Consider the following 19,027-nt stretch of genomic DNA (forward strand, 5'->3'; position numbering starts at 1 on the left):
CATTCTGTTTCTGCTACATGCATCTGACTTGCTTTTCATAGTGCATTCTCTTCTAAATCCTCATCCTTGACTTTTTTGTTATCATAAATAGGAGTTGCCCAAGTGCTAGAGTTGTGAAGGTTGAATAAATGTAGTGAGAAAGGCTGTAGCCTATGAGGCTGGAGCCTTAGGACACTGTGCCAACCCTTCAAGTGGTAGCCAAAATAAAATCTGGCAGATATGTAAGAATCTAGTGCATACAATATATTCAAGTAGTCTTTTCTTGTTTTGGTAATTTACTGCTATACAATATTTCTGAAAAAATGGTTTCTATTTTATTGCTAGGTACACATCTTATTTCGTTAAATGCATTTATGGACACATATGCAAATCTTCTCTTTCACATTACAACTTCAATATTTCACATTTTTAACTACAAGACCTATATTTTTTCCCCCTAGTTCCCAATATGTCCACCTAAATAGGAAGAAGCAACAGTGGAAAAGCAATTAAAATTCATCCTTGCATTTCCTGTAGTGGTAGTTTTTGAGCAATTATGGCCACAATCGACCCATATGATCTGGTTCATCGCCTCTGTGCCCATTTTTACCTATTAGTGCCCAAACAAAAAACTGACCTCTAGGGTAACATGGTGATACCTAATTAAATGACTTTCTACTTGTAATCTAGTCAAACTGTAGCATAAATTTCACTGAAGAAACTAATGTATGTTTAGACCCTATATTTTAAACAATAGCATAATTTGCCTTGATAATGGCAAACATATTTCCACTTTTTTGTGCCTTCCTAAAGGACTTTCAGGAATTTATCACACTACTTTAAAAAAAGAAAAGATTGAAAATGATCATTGGTTAAGTTGGAGAATTCCATCATCTTTTTTCTTTGGACATACAGCCTTCTAGATTCCCTGCATAGGAACAATGGCAACTGCTATCAACTTTCTATTTCACAGTGAATCATGGCACTTTTGCATTTTCTGTATAGATATCATAGAGACAACTGGAACTATCAAATATACTAAAGGAGCTACCATTTTCATTGCAGTTTGTAGGAAAAAGAAAGCAGAGTGGATTTTGTTTTACACCAATACATATGCTTGCTTGGGGCAAAGAAGCAGCTTTTTGTTTCCCATTCTATGGTTAACTTCTAGGTAGGAGGAGGGTTATAAAAAGAACAAGAAATCAAATAAAAAATAAGGTATGAGAGAAAGTAGAGTGATGGAAAGCACTGAGAAGGTCATGGTAAATAAAATTAACTTCCAGTAGAATTTTTAAAGAATAATATGAAGCAGTCAAGAACGAATACTAAAACAAATAATCTTGCAAGAAAATTAACTTCCAGAATATAGAAATATCTAGAGTTGGATCAATACCATAGGATTCTTTACTAAGACTTTCAGAAGAAAATGTTTAAGTCCTATATTATAATATATATCTATTCCTGTATACAAGTATACCTGCTAAAGAGTTCAAAAATCAAGAACATTAAGGAATATTTGCAAGCAGTTGTGAATAGAAACCCAAAATGTATTAATAATTGAAACATGTATTTCCTACTGTCCTACTGTGTTGAAATAAAATTTAAAGCCAATTCAACATTTAAATAAATTTTCATCCATACATGTAACATAAGGGGCTCTGTTTTCTTATTGACTGCCATTCATGGATAGTAAATGAAAAGCTAAAAGTCAACAGCTCTTTCTTCCATGCTACTTTAATATTATTCACTAAATTTAGAAGTTACAGCACCTTAAGTACGGAGAAGAAGGGGACAGCACTAACAATCCTCTAATCTGAAGAGTGTTTTATTTCTTACCGTGTCTTTTCCATCTGTGACCTCTTATTGACATGCTGGTTACTGCATTTCTTGATATTCTAGAGGAAGTTGGTGTGATCTCAACTTGAATACACCTTGTACCCTCCTTACTAGATCTCATGGCACCGTGAGGCAATGAAGCTTGTATTGCATTGGCAACCTAAGAAGGAAAAATATAGTTTAAGATTGTCATTGAACAGATATATTATTATACTCAGATAAAACAAGATGCTAAATTTTAACAGGTTTTTAAAAAGAATAACTCCTCCAAGATATATCAAAAGATGATATATAAATCCTCTAAATTAAGGAGTAAGAACAAAATTCACAGTTAAAAATATATGTGATGAAATTTAAAATTCCAAAATATTAAATTATATTTCCTAATGCTAATTAATAAATGCAGCTCTAGCAAGTTAATGAGAACATTCTTACATATATGAAAAGGACTACCAGGCTAAGTTAGCTTAATGAAAATTTCAAATTATATATACCTTTTTCAAATATAAGTTTTCTATTACAACAGGAGCATGAATCATTGAGTATTAATAATGTATTAATGCACTACAAATGGCTTCTTAATTTATAGTTTTAAGCTTAGAAATTTTAAATTACAAAATTTACATAAGTAAGTGAGGCACCTACCAGCAATGGCTCTGGATATAATTCTAGCTGGGCTCTGTATATAATATCATCCAATGCTTTTTGAGCTAGATCCCATTCTCCATTGTAACTATAAAATTAAATAAAGTATAATTATTTTAAATTAATTCTATATAAATTAAATAAGATATAATGAGAAACTTTATCTTTAATGAGGAAAATAATTGGTCATATTAGCACACTTCTTACCATTCTACCCTCATTAAAAATGTATTTTTAAATCTTTGAATTCCTTTCAATTATATCTGAAAGTCTATTAACAGAAAATTTTATAGATGTACATTTCTCCTCTAAAGAACATGTCTATTTATAGAACATGTACCCAAAACGCTAGGCAATTTCAAAGCATTATATGCTTTCAAAGCAAGTCACAGCATAATAAATTATATACCTTGGAATAATGTTCAGAACACTTTATGGTCAAATTACTCTGTAACTCCCACAGTTTTTAATGAAAATCTACAGCTACTGTGGCTTGCAGCATCCTAAGTAGTTACTTCTTTGCATTCACAGAGTCAGTTAGAAGTGTATATGATATATGCTACACATATCACAGAGATATTAGGGGGAAAAGTGTGTGTGGATTAATTTTCAAAGATATGGTGAAACCATTCCTAAAAATTGGCTCAATGATGGAATGGACAGGGAAATAATGGCTTTCTCATAAGATAACAACATAAAAGAGTGTGAATTACATCAAGAGTACAGTGAGGCCTAAAAAATGGAAGGAGCATTGCTCTCACCCTAAACACAAGATAAAGCCAGGTAATCTAAAAAATCATAACTTCTCATGAATGCAACAAGGAGCTATGGTCACCGGGCAACCAAGTAGCCCAACGCTCAACAGCAGTCAAGTGCCCCTGAAGAGAGTCAGGCCACAATGCAGGTGGGTAAGAGAAATCCAGCTAAACTTTTCAACAAATTCCTAAAAGCCAGGTGTGGGCCAGACAAGTGCAGAAACTCTGGAAGTAGATATAAGGGGATTCATACCCACTCATTAGCTCTTCTCCACAAACCACATTCAGGCACTCATAAGAAAAGCTAAGCTCAAAGCAGGGGACCAGAGACTGCTGCTCTTTGCAGTGTAGGCCTGAAGGAAAAGAGTGGCCATCATAGCCAAAAAGGCACCAAGGTCCAGCCAGACCCTTTCAGCAGAACAAAAGTTTAAAGCCTTTGGGGAAGACCAGCAAACCATTTTACCCCAAGGGCAGAGGCAAAGACCAACTCTGGCTGTGAAGGGGAGAAAAAGAAAAAAACCTCTACCTGCAGGGGAGAGTCAGGACCACTGAGGAACTCCTACCCTGATAAGCAAGGACATAGGGCCTGCTTAGAAATGAGACTAGACCAGAACACCAGAAAATACCACTTCCTCCTCCCCACAACCCCGAACTAAGCTAGTGCATATCTAGAAACATGCAACAGCATTCTACTGCTAAAGGAGAGGCAAGAACATGGGGAGAGACCCTCTCTGAGGTACAGACACACCAGGAAAGCTGAAAGAATAGAGCAAGAATATTGAGGAGAAACTCTCCAGCTGTAAGTACCAGGTAACATAAAAGGAATCTGAAGTAGGTGGTGTGATATAGGTAACCAAGCAACAATGAAATCCAGTCCCAGCTCACTCCTGTCTATAAAAACTCTACTATTATACTAGAAAAGAGGCATATCCATTTCTAGGCATAAATAATATTTACTTCAGTCTCTACTGTCCTACTTGTGAACAAAATGATGGTCAAATATTACAAAGCACACAAAAAGCAAAGAGCAAAACAACCCACTGTCAAGAGACAAAGAACAACAACCAAATTCAAACGCTACAGTTACTGGGGAGAATAAAATAACTAAGATTAATATACTAAAGTCTCTAGTGGAAATGAGGGGCAACATGCATGAATAGGTGGATAGTTAGCAGAGATAGGAACAATAAGAAAAAGCCAAATGAAAAGGCTAGAAATAAAGAATGCGCTTAGTGGGCTTATTAGTAGATTTAACACAGTCAAGGAAAGAATCGAGGAACATGAAAACAGGTCAACAGAAATTACTCAATCAGAAACACAGCAAAAAAGAGAAAAAGTAAAATAGATCAGAACATCCAAGAGCTCTGGAACAATATTACTGGTCTAACACAAGTCAACAAAATTTTTCCTAAAGGGCCAGATAATAAATGTTTTAGGTTCGTGAGGTCAGCTCTGCCACTGTTACACAAAAGCAGTCACAGACAATACATAAATGAATGTCACTGCATTTCAATAAAACTTTTTTTTTAAGGGAGCAGATCAGATTTGGTCCAAAGATCACAAATTCGTCCTTCAGTTAAGAAGCTCATAATCAGGATTTCCCTGGCAGTCCAGTGGTTAAGACTCCACGCTTCCCAACACAGGGGATGTGGGTTGGATTCCTGGTAAGGGAACTAAGGTTCCAAAAGCTGTGTGGTGTGGCCAAAAGGAAAAAAAAAAAAGGAAGAAGTTTATAATCTACTGGGGAAAATTAGGGTATCAAGTGAATATAATATATATAGTAAGAGAATTATAAAGTAAAAGATCAGGTTCAAGGAAAAGTATCAACACCTAAAGCAACAAACAAGATATCATTGATTTTAAAAATGAGTAGCATATTCATAATAAACTTTGTGATAAAGGAGACTTTAAGATGTCAATAATTAAAATTTTAAATAATTAAAATTTTCTGGAAATGGAAAAAAGATATTCATTAGGGAAAATAATTAAAATTTCTGGAAATGGAAAAATGATATTCATTAGGGAAAAATGATATTCATTAGGGAAAAATGCTATTTGGAAATTACAGCAATAAAAAAAGTAATGACGAAAGAAACTGTGAGTGTATTTAGGTATCAATAATTTTCATTCTGTCCTTTAATTAAAGACAACAAAGTGTTTTAGTCAGTTACAAATTCTTTAGAATATTACAAGATTTAAATACTAAAACTTATTAGGATACTGATTCATATTTTCACAAAAATATGCTGATTATTTATTGAGATTATAATACATTAACAATGAAATAAGACTATAATTTTCCAAAGAGATCAAAGGTTAACTTTTATATGAAATAAACTTACAAGGCAAAATAAATTCCTGTTAACATTTGCACCATGAATCCTGAAGAAACTGGTACCCTGCTATTTATACCTTTGTATTTTCTTACATGTTGTCGAGGATATCCACAAACACAGATTCTAGAAAGACCAAAATAAATATATTTGCAAAATCAGTAAAAATATAGATAATATATTTTTTAACATCTGTAAGTTAACAATGTACAAGGTATGCTCTCATTACAAACCAAATAGTAATGAAACAAGGAATCTTTCAGAAAAGAACATTTGTCTGTAACATTTTCCTGAGTAAGTTAGACTGGAAAAAAATGTAGAAAGCTAGGAGTATGTTAAAATATAAGTGAACTAGATTCTCAGAGTTAGTTCACTAATTCTGTTCAATCATTATTATTGATCATATTATTAATGATTTTTGGTTATCATAAAAAACATGAAACTCAGTGCTATTTAGCCTGAATAGATCAGTGATATGATCCTCTATTCCTGACAAAGTTCTTGACACAAACTGCAGGCTCCAAAAAATTATTCTAAAATTATACTCAAACTTCATACAGTACGTCTTAATAAATTTCAGATAGACTGAAAAATTTGTTAAAATACCATAAATAAAACATAAAATACTAGTCTTCACATGTCTAAACATGACACCAAAGGTAGAATCTTAGAGAACAATAGATTTTACTAACATTTTTAAAAGAATCTACAATAAGTATCAGTCTTAGTAAAGAATACTTAAAAGAGTAGTTTAGTAAATACGAAGCCACCTCAAAGTCTAACCCTGGGGACCAATTATATATATCATTCAGAGACTAATATGAAATAAACATGTTTTGAAAGTCAATTTAAATGACAAGGAAAAAATTATAAACACACATGTATCCTATCCCATTTTATAACAAACAAGTAGGTGAAAGGCATGTATCACTGTAAAATAATCATATACAAGGACACAGAGTTTTCTATTTTCTTTTTTATATTTATATGTATTTTCTAATTCTATGATCCACATGCACGGCTTAATAAACACTAAGCTTCTATCTCTAATAAAATTTGGAAACCAGTTGTTTTCTCATAATATGGTGTGACTGATACAATACAGCCCTCACTTTTTTTTTTGCTTTATTATCTGATTTAATATTTACTTTATTATTCTTTCTTGAGGTATAGCCATATTATTTTAAAGATATACCATAAAATGTTTGGATATTTGTATATATGGCATATTGATCACATAATAAATCTAGCTAACATCCATCACACACAGTTACAAATTTTTTCCTTGTGGTAAGAACTTTAAAGATTTATTCTCTTTGCAACTTATAAATATGCAGTACAGTATTAACTGTAGTCACTATGATGTATATTACATCCCCGGACTTATTTCAAAACTGCAAATTTGTCCATTTTCACTCTCTTTACTCATTTTGCCCACCTCTCACCACCACCCCATCACCTCTGTCAACCACCAGCACCACCTTCACTTAATACAGTACTAGAAAACAGCCTGTAATTTACCCCTCCACTCAATAATTACTTGGAACTTAATGTTCCATCTACTCAATAAATCTAAGCCTTCACTTAAACATGTCCGAGTATACTACAGACAATTTCAAAAAACACCCCGTTGAGGATATCATTTATTCAAAGCAACTTTAAAGAATAAATATAAATTCATCTGATATTGGCAGGATTTTAAAATTCTTTAGAACCAAGAGTAAGAGGGAGCAGGGATACTTAAAAATGGGATGTTTCCTTTCCCTCAAAATTTGTATGCTGAAGTCCTAATTCCCCAATATGATGGTTTTGAATGTGGGGCACCCTGAGAGTAACTAGGTCATGAGGGTGGGGACCATTACTGGATCAGTGGCCTTATAAAAAGAGTAGGAGAGACCAGAGAATGCTCAGCCATGTGAAGGTGGTCGGTCACCTGTAAGGTAGGAACAGGGCCTTTGCCTGGAACTAAACCTGGCATCTTCACCTTGTATTTCCCAGCCTCCAGAACTATTGCTTAAGCCACTCAATCTATGGTATTTTGTTACAGCAGCCTGAGAGAAGCTCAGAAAAATCAAATCTACATGAAATAAAACAACTCAAACTTTTATATTATAAAAACTTATATGCAAATTAGAAGAGACTCCTCCTACTCTTATTACCTAAAGAAGCAAACTTAGAACAATTTCTTCTTACACTTTACACCTTTACAATAGGGATGGTAGTAAATAACTGAGAACCACTATATGAAAGATAAGATTTCTCAATTCATTTATTCATTCAATAAATACTTATTAAGGATTTATATTGTGTCAGACACTAGGGATATAGACAAGATATAGTTCCCACAGGGATTCATAATTGAATCAAAAAGACTATAGAACAAATATTTGCAATGACTAAGTGATAGAGCTAGAAAAAGGAGAGAGAAGTAAATGCTAGTGGAAGAAGTAGAGGGTCAGAGAAAGCTTTCCAGAAAGAGATTTCTTTGAACTATGTATATGTGTGCTTAGTAGCTCAGTCACATCCAACTCTTTGCAACCCCATGGACTGCAGCCCGCCAAGCTCCTTTGTCCATGGGGATTCTCCAGGGAAGAATACTGGAGTGGTTGCCATGCCCTCCTCCAGGGGATCTTCCCAACTCAGGGACTGAACCCAAGTCTTCCATTGCAGGCGGATTCTTTATCGTCTGAGCCACCAGGGAAGCCCCTTGAAGAGAAAGCGGTATTTGGATTTCCCAGGAAATACTGAAGTGGGTTGCCATTTCCTTCTCCAGGGGATCTTCCCAACCCAAGGACTGGACCCAGGTCTCTGGCATTGGAGGCAGATTCTTTACCACTAAGCTACCAGGGAAGGCCTAGGTGAAAATATAGTAAAGGGCAAAACCAGAGAAAGATGAAACAGTGTGATATTGAGGAGACTGGAAGAATTTTAGCAGGAATAGAATGCTGCTGCTGCTGCTAAGTCACTTCAGTCATGCCTGACTCTGTGTGATCCCATAGACAGCAGCCCACCAGGCTCCCCCATCCCTGGGATTCTCCAGGCAAGAACATTGGAGTGGGTTGCCGTTTCCTTCTCCAATGCATGAAAGTGAAAAGTGAAAGGGAAGTTGCCCAGTGTCCGACTCTTCGCGACCCCATGGACTGCAGCCTACCAAGCTCCTCTGTCCATGGGATTTTCCAGGCAAGAGTACTGGAGCAGGGTGCCATCGCCTTCTCTGGAATAGAATGCTAGGACACTAAAAAGTAAGAGAAGCTAGCTAGTTAGGAGTCAGAGCATTTTATAACTTGCTGCGCTTTATCATGAAGGCAATGGGAAGAAACTAAGATTTTTGTTTTATTGTTTTAAGCAAGGATTTGACATGATCAGACCGGTCTTTTGATATCACCCAGGCTATCTTGGGAGACTACAGAGGAGAGTGTCCAAATATCCCATGAGTGAGAGGAAGGGAGCCTGAACTAAAGAAGTAATTGTGGAGAGAAGGAGAATCAGTAGGACTGGAGTCACATCAATTAAGTATCAACAGGGACTGAGAAGGAAAGAATAAGAGAAGTGTGTAATTAATTAGCCCTACATTTAGTTTGGATAGCTGACTGGCTGGCAGCCATTAAATCAATTTGGACAAATATCACATACTGTTTGGGAAGATGCTAAGCTTCAGATATGTTTATTTTTAGGTATATGATACAGGTGTCACTTTTGTCTGTCATGTTCTCTCTTCCACCTCCAATATCTTCCATTAATAATCCCTCTATCCCTCTAACCTTTAGGAACTAGTCTTCCCCTATAAAATCAAGTATAGCCATGTGATTATGGTGAGGCTGCCAATAAAACTGCCTGTGACAAGAGATCGCTACTCTAAGATCTATCGTTCCCTTCTTCCTTCTACTAACATATATAAAGGCACACGCCCCTCTGCACTCCCCAACCAGTTTTAGCTAGAACAATGGCTACCTGATGGAGCCCATATTCTCTAGCGTTCCTAGCATGATAGTCTTCCTAGTATAAGTCTGATCATGTGACTAGTTCTAGACAGTGGTTTGTTAACTGAAGTGGTGCAACTTCTGGGTTGTACCCTTAAAAAGCAGCTGCTTGCCTTCCACTCTCTCCCTACTTTCAGGATAGAAGGCAGATGTAATAGCAGTGATCCATCATCATACAGACAAGAGGGACACTGGAGAGAATGTAGAATCCCAAGAAAGAAGGAGCATGAACATTTTAGAAACAGAGCCAACCTGCCTCAGACCATCTATTAGCTTGGGATTTTATGTGAAAGAAAATGAATAGCTACTTTAAGTTACCGTTATTTCTGTTAAAACATTCAAACCAACATTTAAACTGATACATACAGTATTCTTCCACTAATACTGCTACACAACTTGGCTCTAGAAGGGTTTATTTAAGCCTCAGACAGCATGATCAGAAGCTTGGGCTGGACTGTTTTTCACAGTGAACCTGGGAGAGACGTTCTTTTTTCTGAGTTCACTAAAGGTAGACAATGTCAGTTTTTAGCTGCCTGTGGTCACTGCTCTTACCACACAAAAGAAGCCTATCGTCAGAAAAAAAAAAAAAAGTACAATGCCAACAGATGATAACCTAACATCATTTGAGCCTCTGAATCTAGTTGACCCGGAAGTCAGTTCTATCTCTGCTTTTCCCAAGCTGTTGTTGTTCAGTCCCCCAGTCGTGTCCGACTCATTGCGATCTCATGGACGGCAGCACACCAGGCCTCCCTGTCCACCACCATCTCCTGAAGTTTGCCCAAGTTCATGTCCATTGCATTGGTGATGCCATCCAGCCATCCCATCCTTTGATGCCCTCTTCTCCTTCTACCCTCAATCTTTCCCAGCATCAGGGACTTTTCCAATATGTCAGCTGTTCTCATCATTGCCCAAAATACTGAAGCTTCAGCTTCAGCATCAGTCCTTCCAACAAATATTCAGGGTTGACTTCCCTTAAGATTGACTGGTTTGATCTCCTTGTTGTCCAAGGGATTTTCAGAAGTCTTCTCTAAGTAGTAGGAGCCAAAAACTGTCTTGATGATATAATGCAGTTTTATGCAGATATCAGTCAGTTACCAGAGAAAGAATTCTAACTTTCATAAGGTATTTATGGAACATTTTAATGAAGATGTTTACTGAATCAAATACATAGGTTTAGAAAACAGGGGGAATAGTATATGGTTTAGAAAAGAAAATATGGTCAAAATCATTTACTGTTTTTATTACACAGTTGGTTTTTTTTTTTTAAACAACCTTGCCTTGGCTCTAGGATGGTCAACCAACTGTTAAATTTACTTCAGGTAAGAACTAGAAAGCCAGATCTCTCAATTCATCCAAGATATAGGAATCTAGGCCCTCTCATTTTCTCTACTAGCTACCTAAGGAGATAAGCAGTCATGTATTAGAGGGTTTATTTACTTCTTTATTCAGAAATGCAGACAGTTAGTGTCTTAGACTGGCAACCCACTCCAGTACTGTTGTCTGGAAAATCCCATGGATGGAGGAGCCTGGCAGGCTGCAGTCCATGGGGTCGTGAAGAGTTGGACATGACTGAGTGACTTCCCTTTCACTTTTCACTTTCATGCATTGGAGAAGGAAATGGCAACCCACTCCAGTGTTCTTGCCTGGAGAATCCCAGGGACAGGGGAGCCTGGTGGGCTGCCGTCTATGGGGTCGCACAGAGTCAGACACAACTGAAGCGACTTAGCAGCAGTAGCAATGTCTTAGTCTGTTTGGGCTGCTATAACAAAATACAACAGACTGAGTGGCTTATGAACAACAGAAATTTATTTTTCATAGTTCTGGAGGCTAAAGTCACAATCAGGGTGCCAGCATGGTTGGGTGAGGGCCCTCTTCAAGGCTGCAGACTTCCTGCCATCTTCTCACATGACAGAAGGGGAGGGGGAGATCTGTGGTATCTCTTGGCTAAGAATACTAACCCCATTCATGAGGGATCCTCATGAATGACCAAAGTACCTCTCAAAGGCCAACCTCCTAGTACCATCACATTGGACATTAAGATTTCAACATAAGAATCTGGGGGTGGGTGGGAACACAAACATTCAGACCATAGCCATTAGGGGTTTTTGTTTGTTTTTTAGCTGATAGTTTTTAATAGCTACTAAAACTTTACCCCAAATGTCACAAGTGACTTCAAGAATTTTTCATTTATCAATGAAAGATTAAAAAAAAAACTGAATTATTTCCTTTAATTGTAACTGTACTTATCGGATCACAAATCTCAAGTGGAAGAGACCATCTTTCATTCATTTACTGAACAAATAGTTACTAAGTTTTAGTGTATGCCAGGTCTTTCTCTTGAACTCTGAGCAGACAGCAGTGAAAAAAAATCAAAGTTCCTGACGTAATGATATGTCAGCAGTTGACAAGCTATGCCAAATGAACAAACAAGGTAATAACAGTGTTACATGCACTAAAAGGAAATAAACTGGGGTGGGTGGGAAAGTGCTACTATAGAAAAGATGATAATGGAAGACATCTCCAAGAAGGTGACATTGAGCGACATCCAAAATAATCTAGTCCTAACAGCTGCAGCATTAACTGATAATGGCATCTCTTTACCTTCTCTTCTCAATTCTTTTTTTAAAAAAATACTTAAGAATTCTGATTTACTCTTCAGTACTCTGATTGCTCTTCAAAGATATTCTTTCTGCATAGATTTTATTTTATTTTATTTTCACTGAATTTACATAAGATATATAACAAACCAAAAACCAACAACAGAGCTACATGTCACATGAATGCTTGACTCCTCTATTCATTAGCGGGTTATCCTGAAGTTATCTGATTTCCCTTTACAAATCCAAGACATAAGAACTCGACCTTACAATGGAACAGCTGAGTGGCCTGACCCCTACTGCGGGATTAACCTTACTCTACGGTCACATATGGGCTTCCCTGGTGGTTCAGTGGTAAAGGATCCACCTGCCAATGCAGGAAATGCAAGTTTGATCCCTAGATCAGGAAGATTCCCTGGAGAAGGAAATGGCAGCCCCCTCCAGTTTTCTTGCCTGGAAAATCCCATGGACAGAGAAGCCTGGTGGGCTACAGTCCACGGAGTTGCAAAAGAGCTGGACACAACCTAATGACTAAACAACAACAACATGGTCACATATAGATACCTCCCAAATTAATAAACCATGATAAAATTAAAATCCTTTTGGAAGGTATATTTTGTCAACATATTTCAGGGAGAATATCTAAGTATCAATTTGTAAGTGAGGGAAATTACTGCCATGATTCTCATTCTCTGTTGAGAGACACTACTATCTCATTCTTAGACTGAAAAAAAACTTCTGAGACTGTTGTCAATATACTGAATTACAAACCACAAAATGATTAGAAAGTTGAATTCCAGTGGGACTGACTGGAGAGACTATTTATTTAGAACTTAAAGTAGGAAAAAAAAAATACATTAACTATCATCATTAGATCATCAGACCAGTGAGTAGAAACTAGTTAGAAAAAAAGGGAAACAATAATTTTTCTATTTTTTAACTTGAGAAATATTTAAAATTCTGTCCAGTTCTATTCCATATCTATTTGGATAAAACACAGACTATGACATAAAACTAACCAATTTCAAAACCTCTTCCTTTTCTGCTCTGCTTTTTAAATAGTGAGGAGAGTGGAGGTGAGGAGAAGGCCAGGAGAGCAGAAAAGTGGAAGAATAAGGGCGAAAAGAGAAAACGGAAGAATTACCTATATAGCAATGAGCACTTTACTTTTCTCATGCTTCTGCTCTTTGAAATTAGCAGCCTAGTAAAGGCTGCATCTTCTCTCATTTTCCTAAAGAGAACACCATATACAAAACTAGTGCTAAACTTGTTGGAGGAAAAATTATTTCAAATGGGTTGTAAAGAAGGATAAAGATTTATAAAGGTAGAAAGGTTTACAAATTAAATAATAAGCAGTGAAAAGTCAACTGTAGGTTCCTTCAGCAAGGAATGACCTAGTATAAGGTATGCTCTAGAATGAATTTTAACTTCAAACAGGTGGGAAAAAAGAAAGCACGTCTGTGAATCTATAATGAAAATGTGTGTTCATCACTGGGGCACAATACATAACAGCTGTCCTTTACTGAATGATAACAAAGTGGCATATACTGTGCTAGGAGCCTGTACTCCCCCTCTCTCTTTTAATCAGTCACAAAAATTAATCCACAGGATGGTTTCTTTGCATAAAGGTGTCCTTAATAGATAGAAAACAAGAAATCTATTAGGTGATCAGAAGGCTGACTTAGAAATGAGGAATGTTCATACAGGAAAAAACACACAGATCAAGAATCCCTAGATGTACATATTCAAGTTACTCAGTGAGATTACCTACCAAGTGAACAAAATCAGGACAGTTGCTTAGACAATGGGGGAGTATTTAACTTATAGCTTAGTATAGTTTCATATTTAATACTTATATTTAACATCAAAAGGCAAGATAAGCCATTTATTAAACACACGTGTATTAAAAGAGACGCTCAAAGAAAAGAAAAATATTTTCACAAATTTACAAGACTTACTGTTGCTATTGCTAAGTCACTTCAGTCGTGTCCGACTCTGCAACCCCATAGATGGCAGCCAACCAGGCTCCCCCATCCCTGGGATTCTCCAGGCAAGAACACTGGAGTGGGTTGCCATTTCCTTCTCCAATGCATGAAAGTGAAAAGTGAAAGTGAAGTTGCTCGGTCGTGTCTGACTCCTAGCGATCCAATGGACTGCAGCTTACCAGGCTCCTCCGTCCATGGGATTTTCCAGGCAAGAGTACTGCAGTGGGGTGCCATTGGCTTCTCCGTACAAGACTTAGGTATATACTAATAAAACTTATCTGTTGAATTGGTGGCTATGTTGCTTTTAGGAGGGTCATATGTACTATTTGGGCTTCCCTGGTGGCTCAGTGGTAAAGAACTCTCCTGCAATGCAGGAGATGTAAGTTAGATCCCTGGGTCAGGAAGATCCCCTGGAGAAGGACATGGCAACTCACCCCAGTATTCTTGCCTGGGAAACTGATGGACAGAGGAAACTGGCGGGCTATAGCCCATGGGGTTGCAAAAGAGCCAGACATGACTTAGCAACTAAACAACAATGTAATATTTAGTACTAGTAGAAGATAAAAACTCGTTGACTAAAACTCATTCAATCTAGCTCAATCTAGCCTTTCAGATCTCCCCTTCCAGTGGTCTCCACACACTACGTATAAGGAAAACACAACCATCAAACTGGCCATCAATCTGAATCAAGAAGCAAAGCTTATAGTTAACTGAACAGATTTTTGCCCAGTAGAATAGATAAGTGGAGGGTGGGAAGTATCCAGGATTGTTTTAACTCCACAGCTCATTATAATCAGAAGGTTAAAAATAGAACAGAACACATCTGTCACCGAACCTAGCTCATATATTCCAAGAAACTTTTATGGCTGTATTATGAATTTATCCTCCTAGATAGCCTAGTCAATCATTCTGCACAATCATCAACAACAGCCAAACTAAGCAGCAATCTGACACAGCTGCTACAGGGCCAAGACAACTTGATGAGCCATAGCACAGTGCGATCACTTTATTCTTCAGGAAAACCTGCGACAGGACTAAGATCAACAGGAAGCTCTTATAGAACTATCATAATCACTTAAAACATTTATCACCTCAGTTCTATAACCAATTTCCTTTCCCTAGCCTTTGCTTGATTAGATACTGTGTGCTTAGTCGCTCAGTTGTGTCTGACTCGACAACGCCATGGACTGTAGCCTGCCAGGCTCCTCTATCCATGGGGATTCTCCAGGCAAGAACACTGGAATGGGTTTCCTTGCCCTCCTCCAAGGGATCTTCCCAACCCAGGGATTGAACCCAGGTCTCCCACATTGCAGGTGGACTCTTTACTGTCTTAGCCACCAGGGAAGCCCATACTAGTGCTTTCTAACTTTTATGTACACATCTTTAAATAATGTATACCTTAATTAGAATGTTTGATAAATGATTAAGGAAATGAGGAATTAACAGAAATAGATTTGAAATCATACAATAATAGAGAATCTAAAACAAAAACAAAAGCAAACTAAAAAAGATAGAAATAAGTCTGTTAGAGATCCTATTATGAATGTTCTGTGCCATAAGAGTTAGCATTGTTAAATAGTTTTAAGTCTTTTGAATTACATAAATCTCTTTCCTCCTTCATTTTCTTATAGCTGGCGAATATACATACGAGTTTTCTTGCGGCACAGACTTAATCTAATACGTTTCTACTAAAATATTCTTTGGCCAATATCCTGTAGACAGTTTTAAAGTAATCTGTGTTTCTCTTTGTTTTCAAAATCAGCCCCTACTTGTATTCTTAAAAAAGGTTATCTAATTTCCTGGTTAGGTAAACTTGATATAGTAGCTATTTTCTACCCAGAAGATAAAAGTAATTCTATTAGAAAACAGTCCATTGGAGTTACACAGGACCAGCAACACATTTTTTTCCTAACTTTGTCATCAGTAATTTCAGTAAAACATCAACAGTGGATCTTATTTAGGAGGCTGTGGCAGAACATCTGTATGCACATAGACACACGTGCACACACACACATCTCCCTGGGGCCGACCACCTAAGACACTGCTTTAGAATAGTGTGTTTTAAGTTCCACAAGTGAAAGTTCCAGCATCGAGTTACTCCTTAAGCCAATGTTTCTGAAGTGTTGGTTCTTACACTCATTTTAGTGTGTAACATTTTTACTGGACCATACTGAAACGAGAAATGAAAAGTGCTAAACATCCCACTTTTAACTTATAAACTGTTGTCCTTGCCTTCCACTCTACCCCTTTTGGGTGAAAAAATATTCTCCTTTCATTAAATAACGTTGATGGAAGATATTTATACCACAATGACTTGACAAAAGGAAAAGGTGGCAACATCATATAAATACCCACTTCAGCTTTTCTGAAATTTTATAGATCTGTGAAATTCAAAAACCCTGGGCACTTCTGCCTTTAAAATATTTAAAACAAGAAACATATTAGGAAGAATAAGTAACTGAGAGCAATGGCACATTGGCACCATCCTCTAAGGGGCAGGCAATGAAATTATGCTTCACTTCAGGAAACAGTTGAACTGCTCTCTGCTTCTCTATCTTATCTAATAAACCCCCTGCCTCATTACCTTCCTCTCCCTCTTGACCTGCATGGTTTTCTATCCTAATCAACAGAATCAATCTACGGTTTTGGTTTGTTTTGTTTTGACTTGATTTTTAAGTATTGCTCTATGCACCCTCCCTCTAATTAACTGCCCAAAGCTACATTTTCTAAGTAAGTTTGCCAAATCTAAAATTATTTTACAAGTTCCTGAATTCTATATTTTCCCTTATTTACTTGAATTACAAAGGGCATTTTCTCTGTCTTGTTTTTCTTTTGTTTTTCTTTAAAAAAAAAAAAGAAAAAGGCAGGGTCTTCCTGGTGGTTCAGTGGTTAGGACACAGTACTTTCACTGCTGAGGGCGTGGGTTCAGTCCTGAATGGGGAACTAAGATCTCACAAGCCTCAGAGCACAGCCAAAAAAAAGGTAACATGTTCAACACAGAAAATTTAGAGAATGACAGAAAATCACACAGGAAAAAAATTACAATAAACTATAATTCCACCAAGTAGACATACCTACTTTAATACTCTGGTCATATTCAGTCAATGTTGAAATCACACCATATATACTATCATTAAATACTCTTTTAAATCAGAATTCTTAAATATTTGCATATTTTAATACCTAATAATTATCATAGTTTACTTAATCAAGTTCTTGGCTAAATTTTTTTTTTAACAAGAAAAGTTTAAAAACCAGTATCTCCTACTTATTTCTTGGTACCAAATTAGAACATAAAAAAAATAACTAAATAGATAAGATAGATAAAAAGCAAACAAAACAGAAACTATGTCAAAAACTGAAAGGTCATAACAGTTTCATACTTTTAATTATATAGTATAAGCCTTTTCTCATCAAAATTTTCCATTGAATTGTTATTCAGTTTTACCCTCTTTGTTGTGTTTTTTGCAACTTCATTGTGTCTTTAGGGAGCTTTCTGTACGTTGACTAGGTGGAGCTCCATATTAACTTATTTAGTGTTTCGAACAAATGATTAAACAAAAAATAACGTAGATATGTAACAAACAAGCAATACTAAATTCATATATTTCAACACTAAAAACATTTGAATTTACCTTGAACAAATTTGACACAGTGATTGAAGAGAAACACGGGGCATATAGGTTAAGGCAGCATTGTAACACAACAAAAGGAATGTCAACACTTCAAACCTAAAAACAAACCCAAAGAGTATTTACAAATCTTGAGAATTCCAAGAAGTCAACTATAATTAAGCAAGCACTGGGGAGGGATATTGTGTTACAGAACAGACCTGTCCAATATAATCACAACAACAACAATACAAAATCAAAAAGAAAAAGAAGTAACAATCATACGAAAATTACCTTAAAAATTCAACGCTCCAGATGACATCTGAAGCAAAATGTCTAAGTGACAAATAGGGAAGATGGGGTGTCTCTCTTGTATGAAATGACTCAACATTTTAAAACTTGTTATACACAACTCATTAAACATTATTTATAAATCTACTGAAATAATTTCTTTAGAAGTCAGCATGGTAGAATAGTAGGTTATGTCTCCACAGTATACCTATTCTGTGCTGTCAGCATCTCTCTTTGGGGGTGAGGTCCACTGTACACAACTTTTGACAAACCATGCTGGGATAGGGCGCTCTCCGTCAGAGCCATGGACCCAATGCTGGAAGGCTAAAGACAAAGACACGTGAATAAAGAAAAACCTATTCTGTTTAAGGGGTGGTATTTAGAATATATATACCAATATATATATATTTAGAATGACTGCTATAAACCCCATATATCTTAGAAATATTCAAATTGCCTACTAAGTATTCTGCTCAAAGATTTAACAAATAACTAAAAACAAACCACAAATAGAAATACAAAATAGTTTAACTTCAAAAATTCTGCCACAGAAATACATAATTCACACACACATATAAAATCTAATCTTATTCGTCAGATAAAGGGAAAAATATTCAAAATTAATACTTTTAATAGATCTTTTACAATCAGGTTTTAGTTTAAACTTTAATGATTTTGATTTCCCATTTACTTTGGGAATAGCAAAATACTTTGTGTGAAATTTTACACTTTTTAAGGTACTAGTGAACCGATCAAAATTTTCACTTCAATAACCAACCAAACCCTAATTTACAGCAACTGCAAATCTTAGGACCAATAAACTTACTTTGATAAAAATGTAACTTACTTCATGATATACAGATGGTTTGGATAAAGATGGAATTGTAAAACTCAATACTTTACTATGTCCCTGTTTGTCAACTATTTCCTACAAACAAAAGAAAGTGAAAGAAAATGTCTCACAATATTTATTTTTTACACATAAATTTAAATACTTATTTTTTACACATAAATT

The 19,027-nt window shown here is 36.2% G+C and overlaps 1 protein-coding gene across 2 annotated transcripts in view; it reads right to left on the reverse strand.

Moving 5' to 3' along the window:
• Positions 1-19,027, reverse strand: part of FAM126A (family with sequence similarity 126 member A) — a 90,665-nt gene that overhangs the window by 20,570 nt on the left and 51,068 nt on the right. For both annotated transcript variants that reach the window (XM_040260654.1, XM_040260655.1), the window contains exons 5-10: positions 18,860-18,940; positions 18,221-18,336; positions 17,746-17,841; positions 5,558-5,674; positions 2,461-2,548; positions 1,816-1,975 (exon numbers count right to left, since the gene is read on the reverse strand). In XM_040260654.1, the coding sequence (XP_040116588.1) occupies positions 1,816-1,975; positions 2,461-2,548; positions 5,558-5,674; positions 17,746-17,841; positions 18,221-18,336; positions 18,860-18,940 (658 nt within the window). The remainder of the gene's footprint in view (positions 1-1,815; positions 1,976-2,460; positions 2,549-5,557; positions 5,675-17,745; positions 17,842-18,220; positions 18,337-18,859; positions 18,941-19,027) is intronic.

The sequence above is a fragment of the Oryx dammah genome, unplaced genomic scaffold (assembly GCF_014754425.2).
Source record: "Oryx dammah isolate SB20612 unplaced genomic scaffold, SCBI_Odam_1.1 HiC_scaffold_18, whole genome shotgun sequence".
Classification (NCBI taxonomy): domain Eukaryota; kingdom Metazoa; phylum Chordata; class Mammalia; order Artiodactyla; family Bovidae; genus Oryx; species Oryx dammah.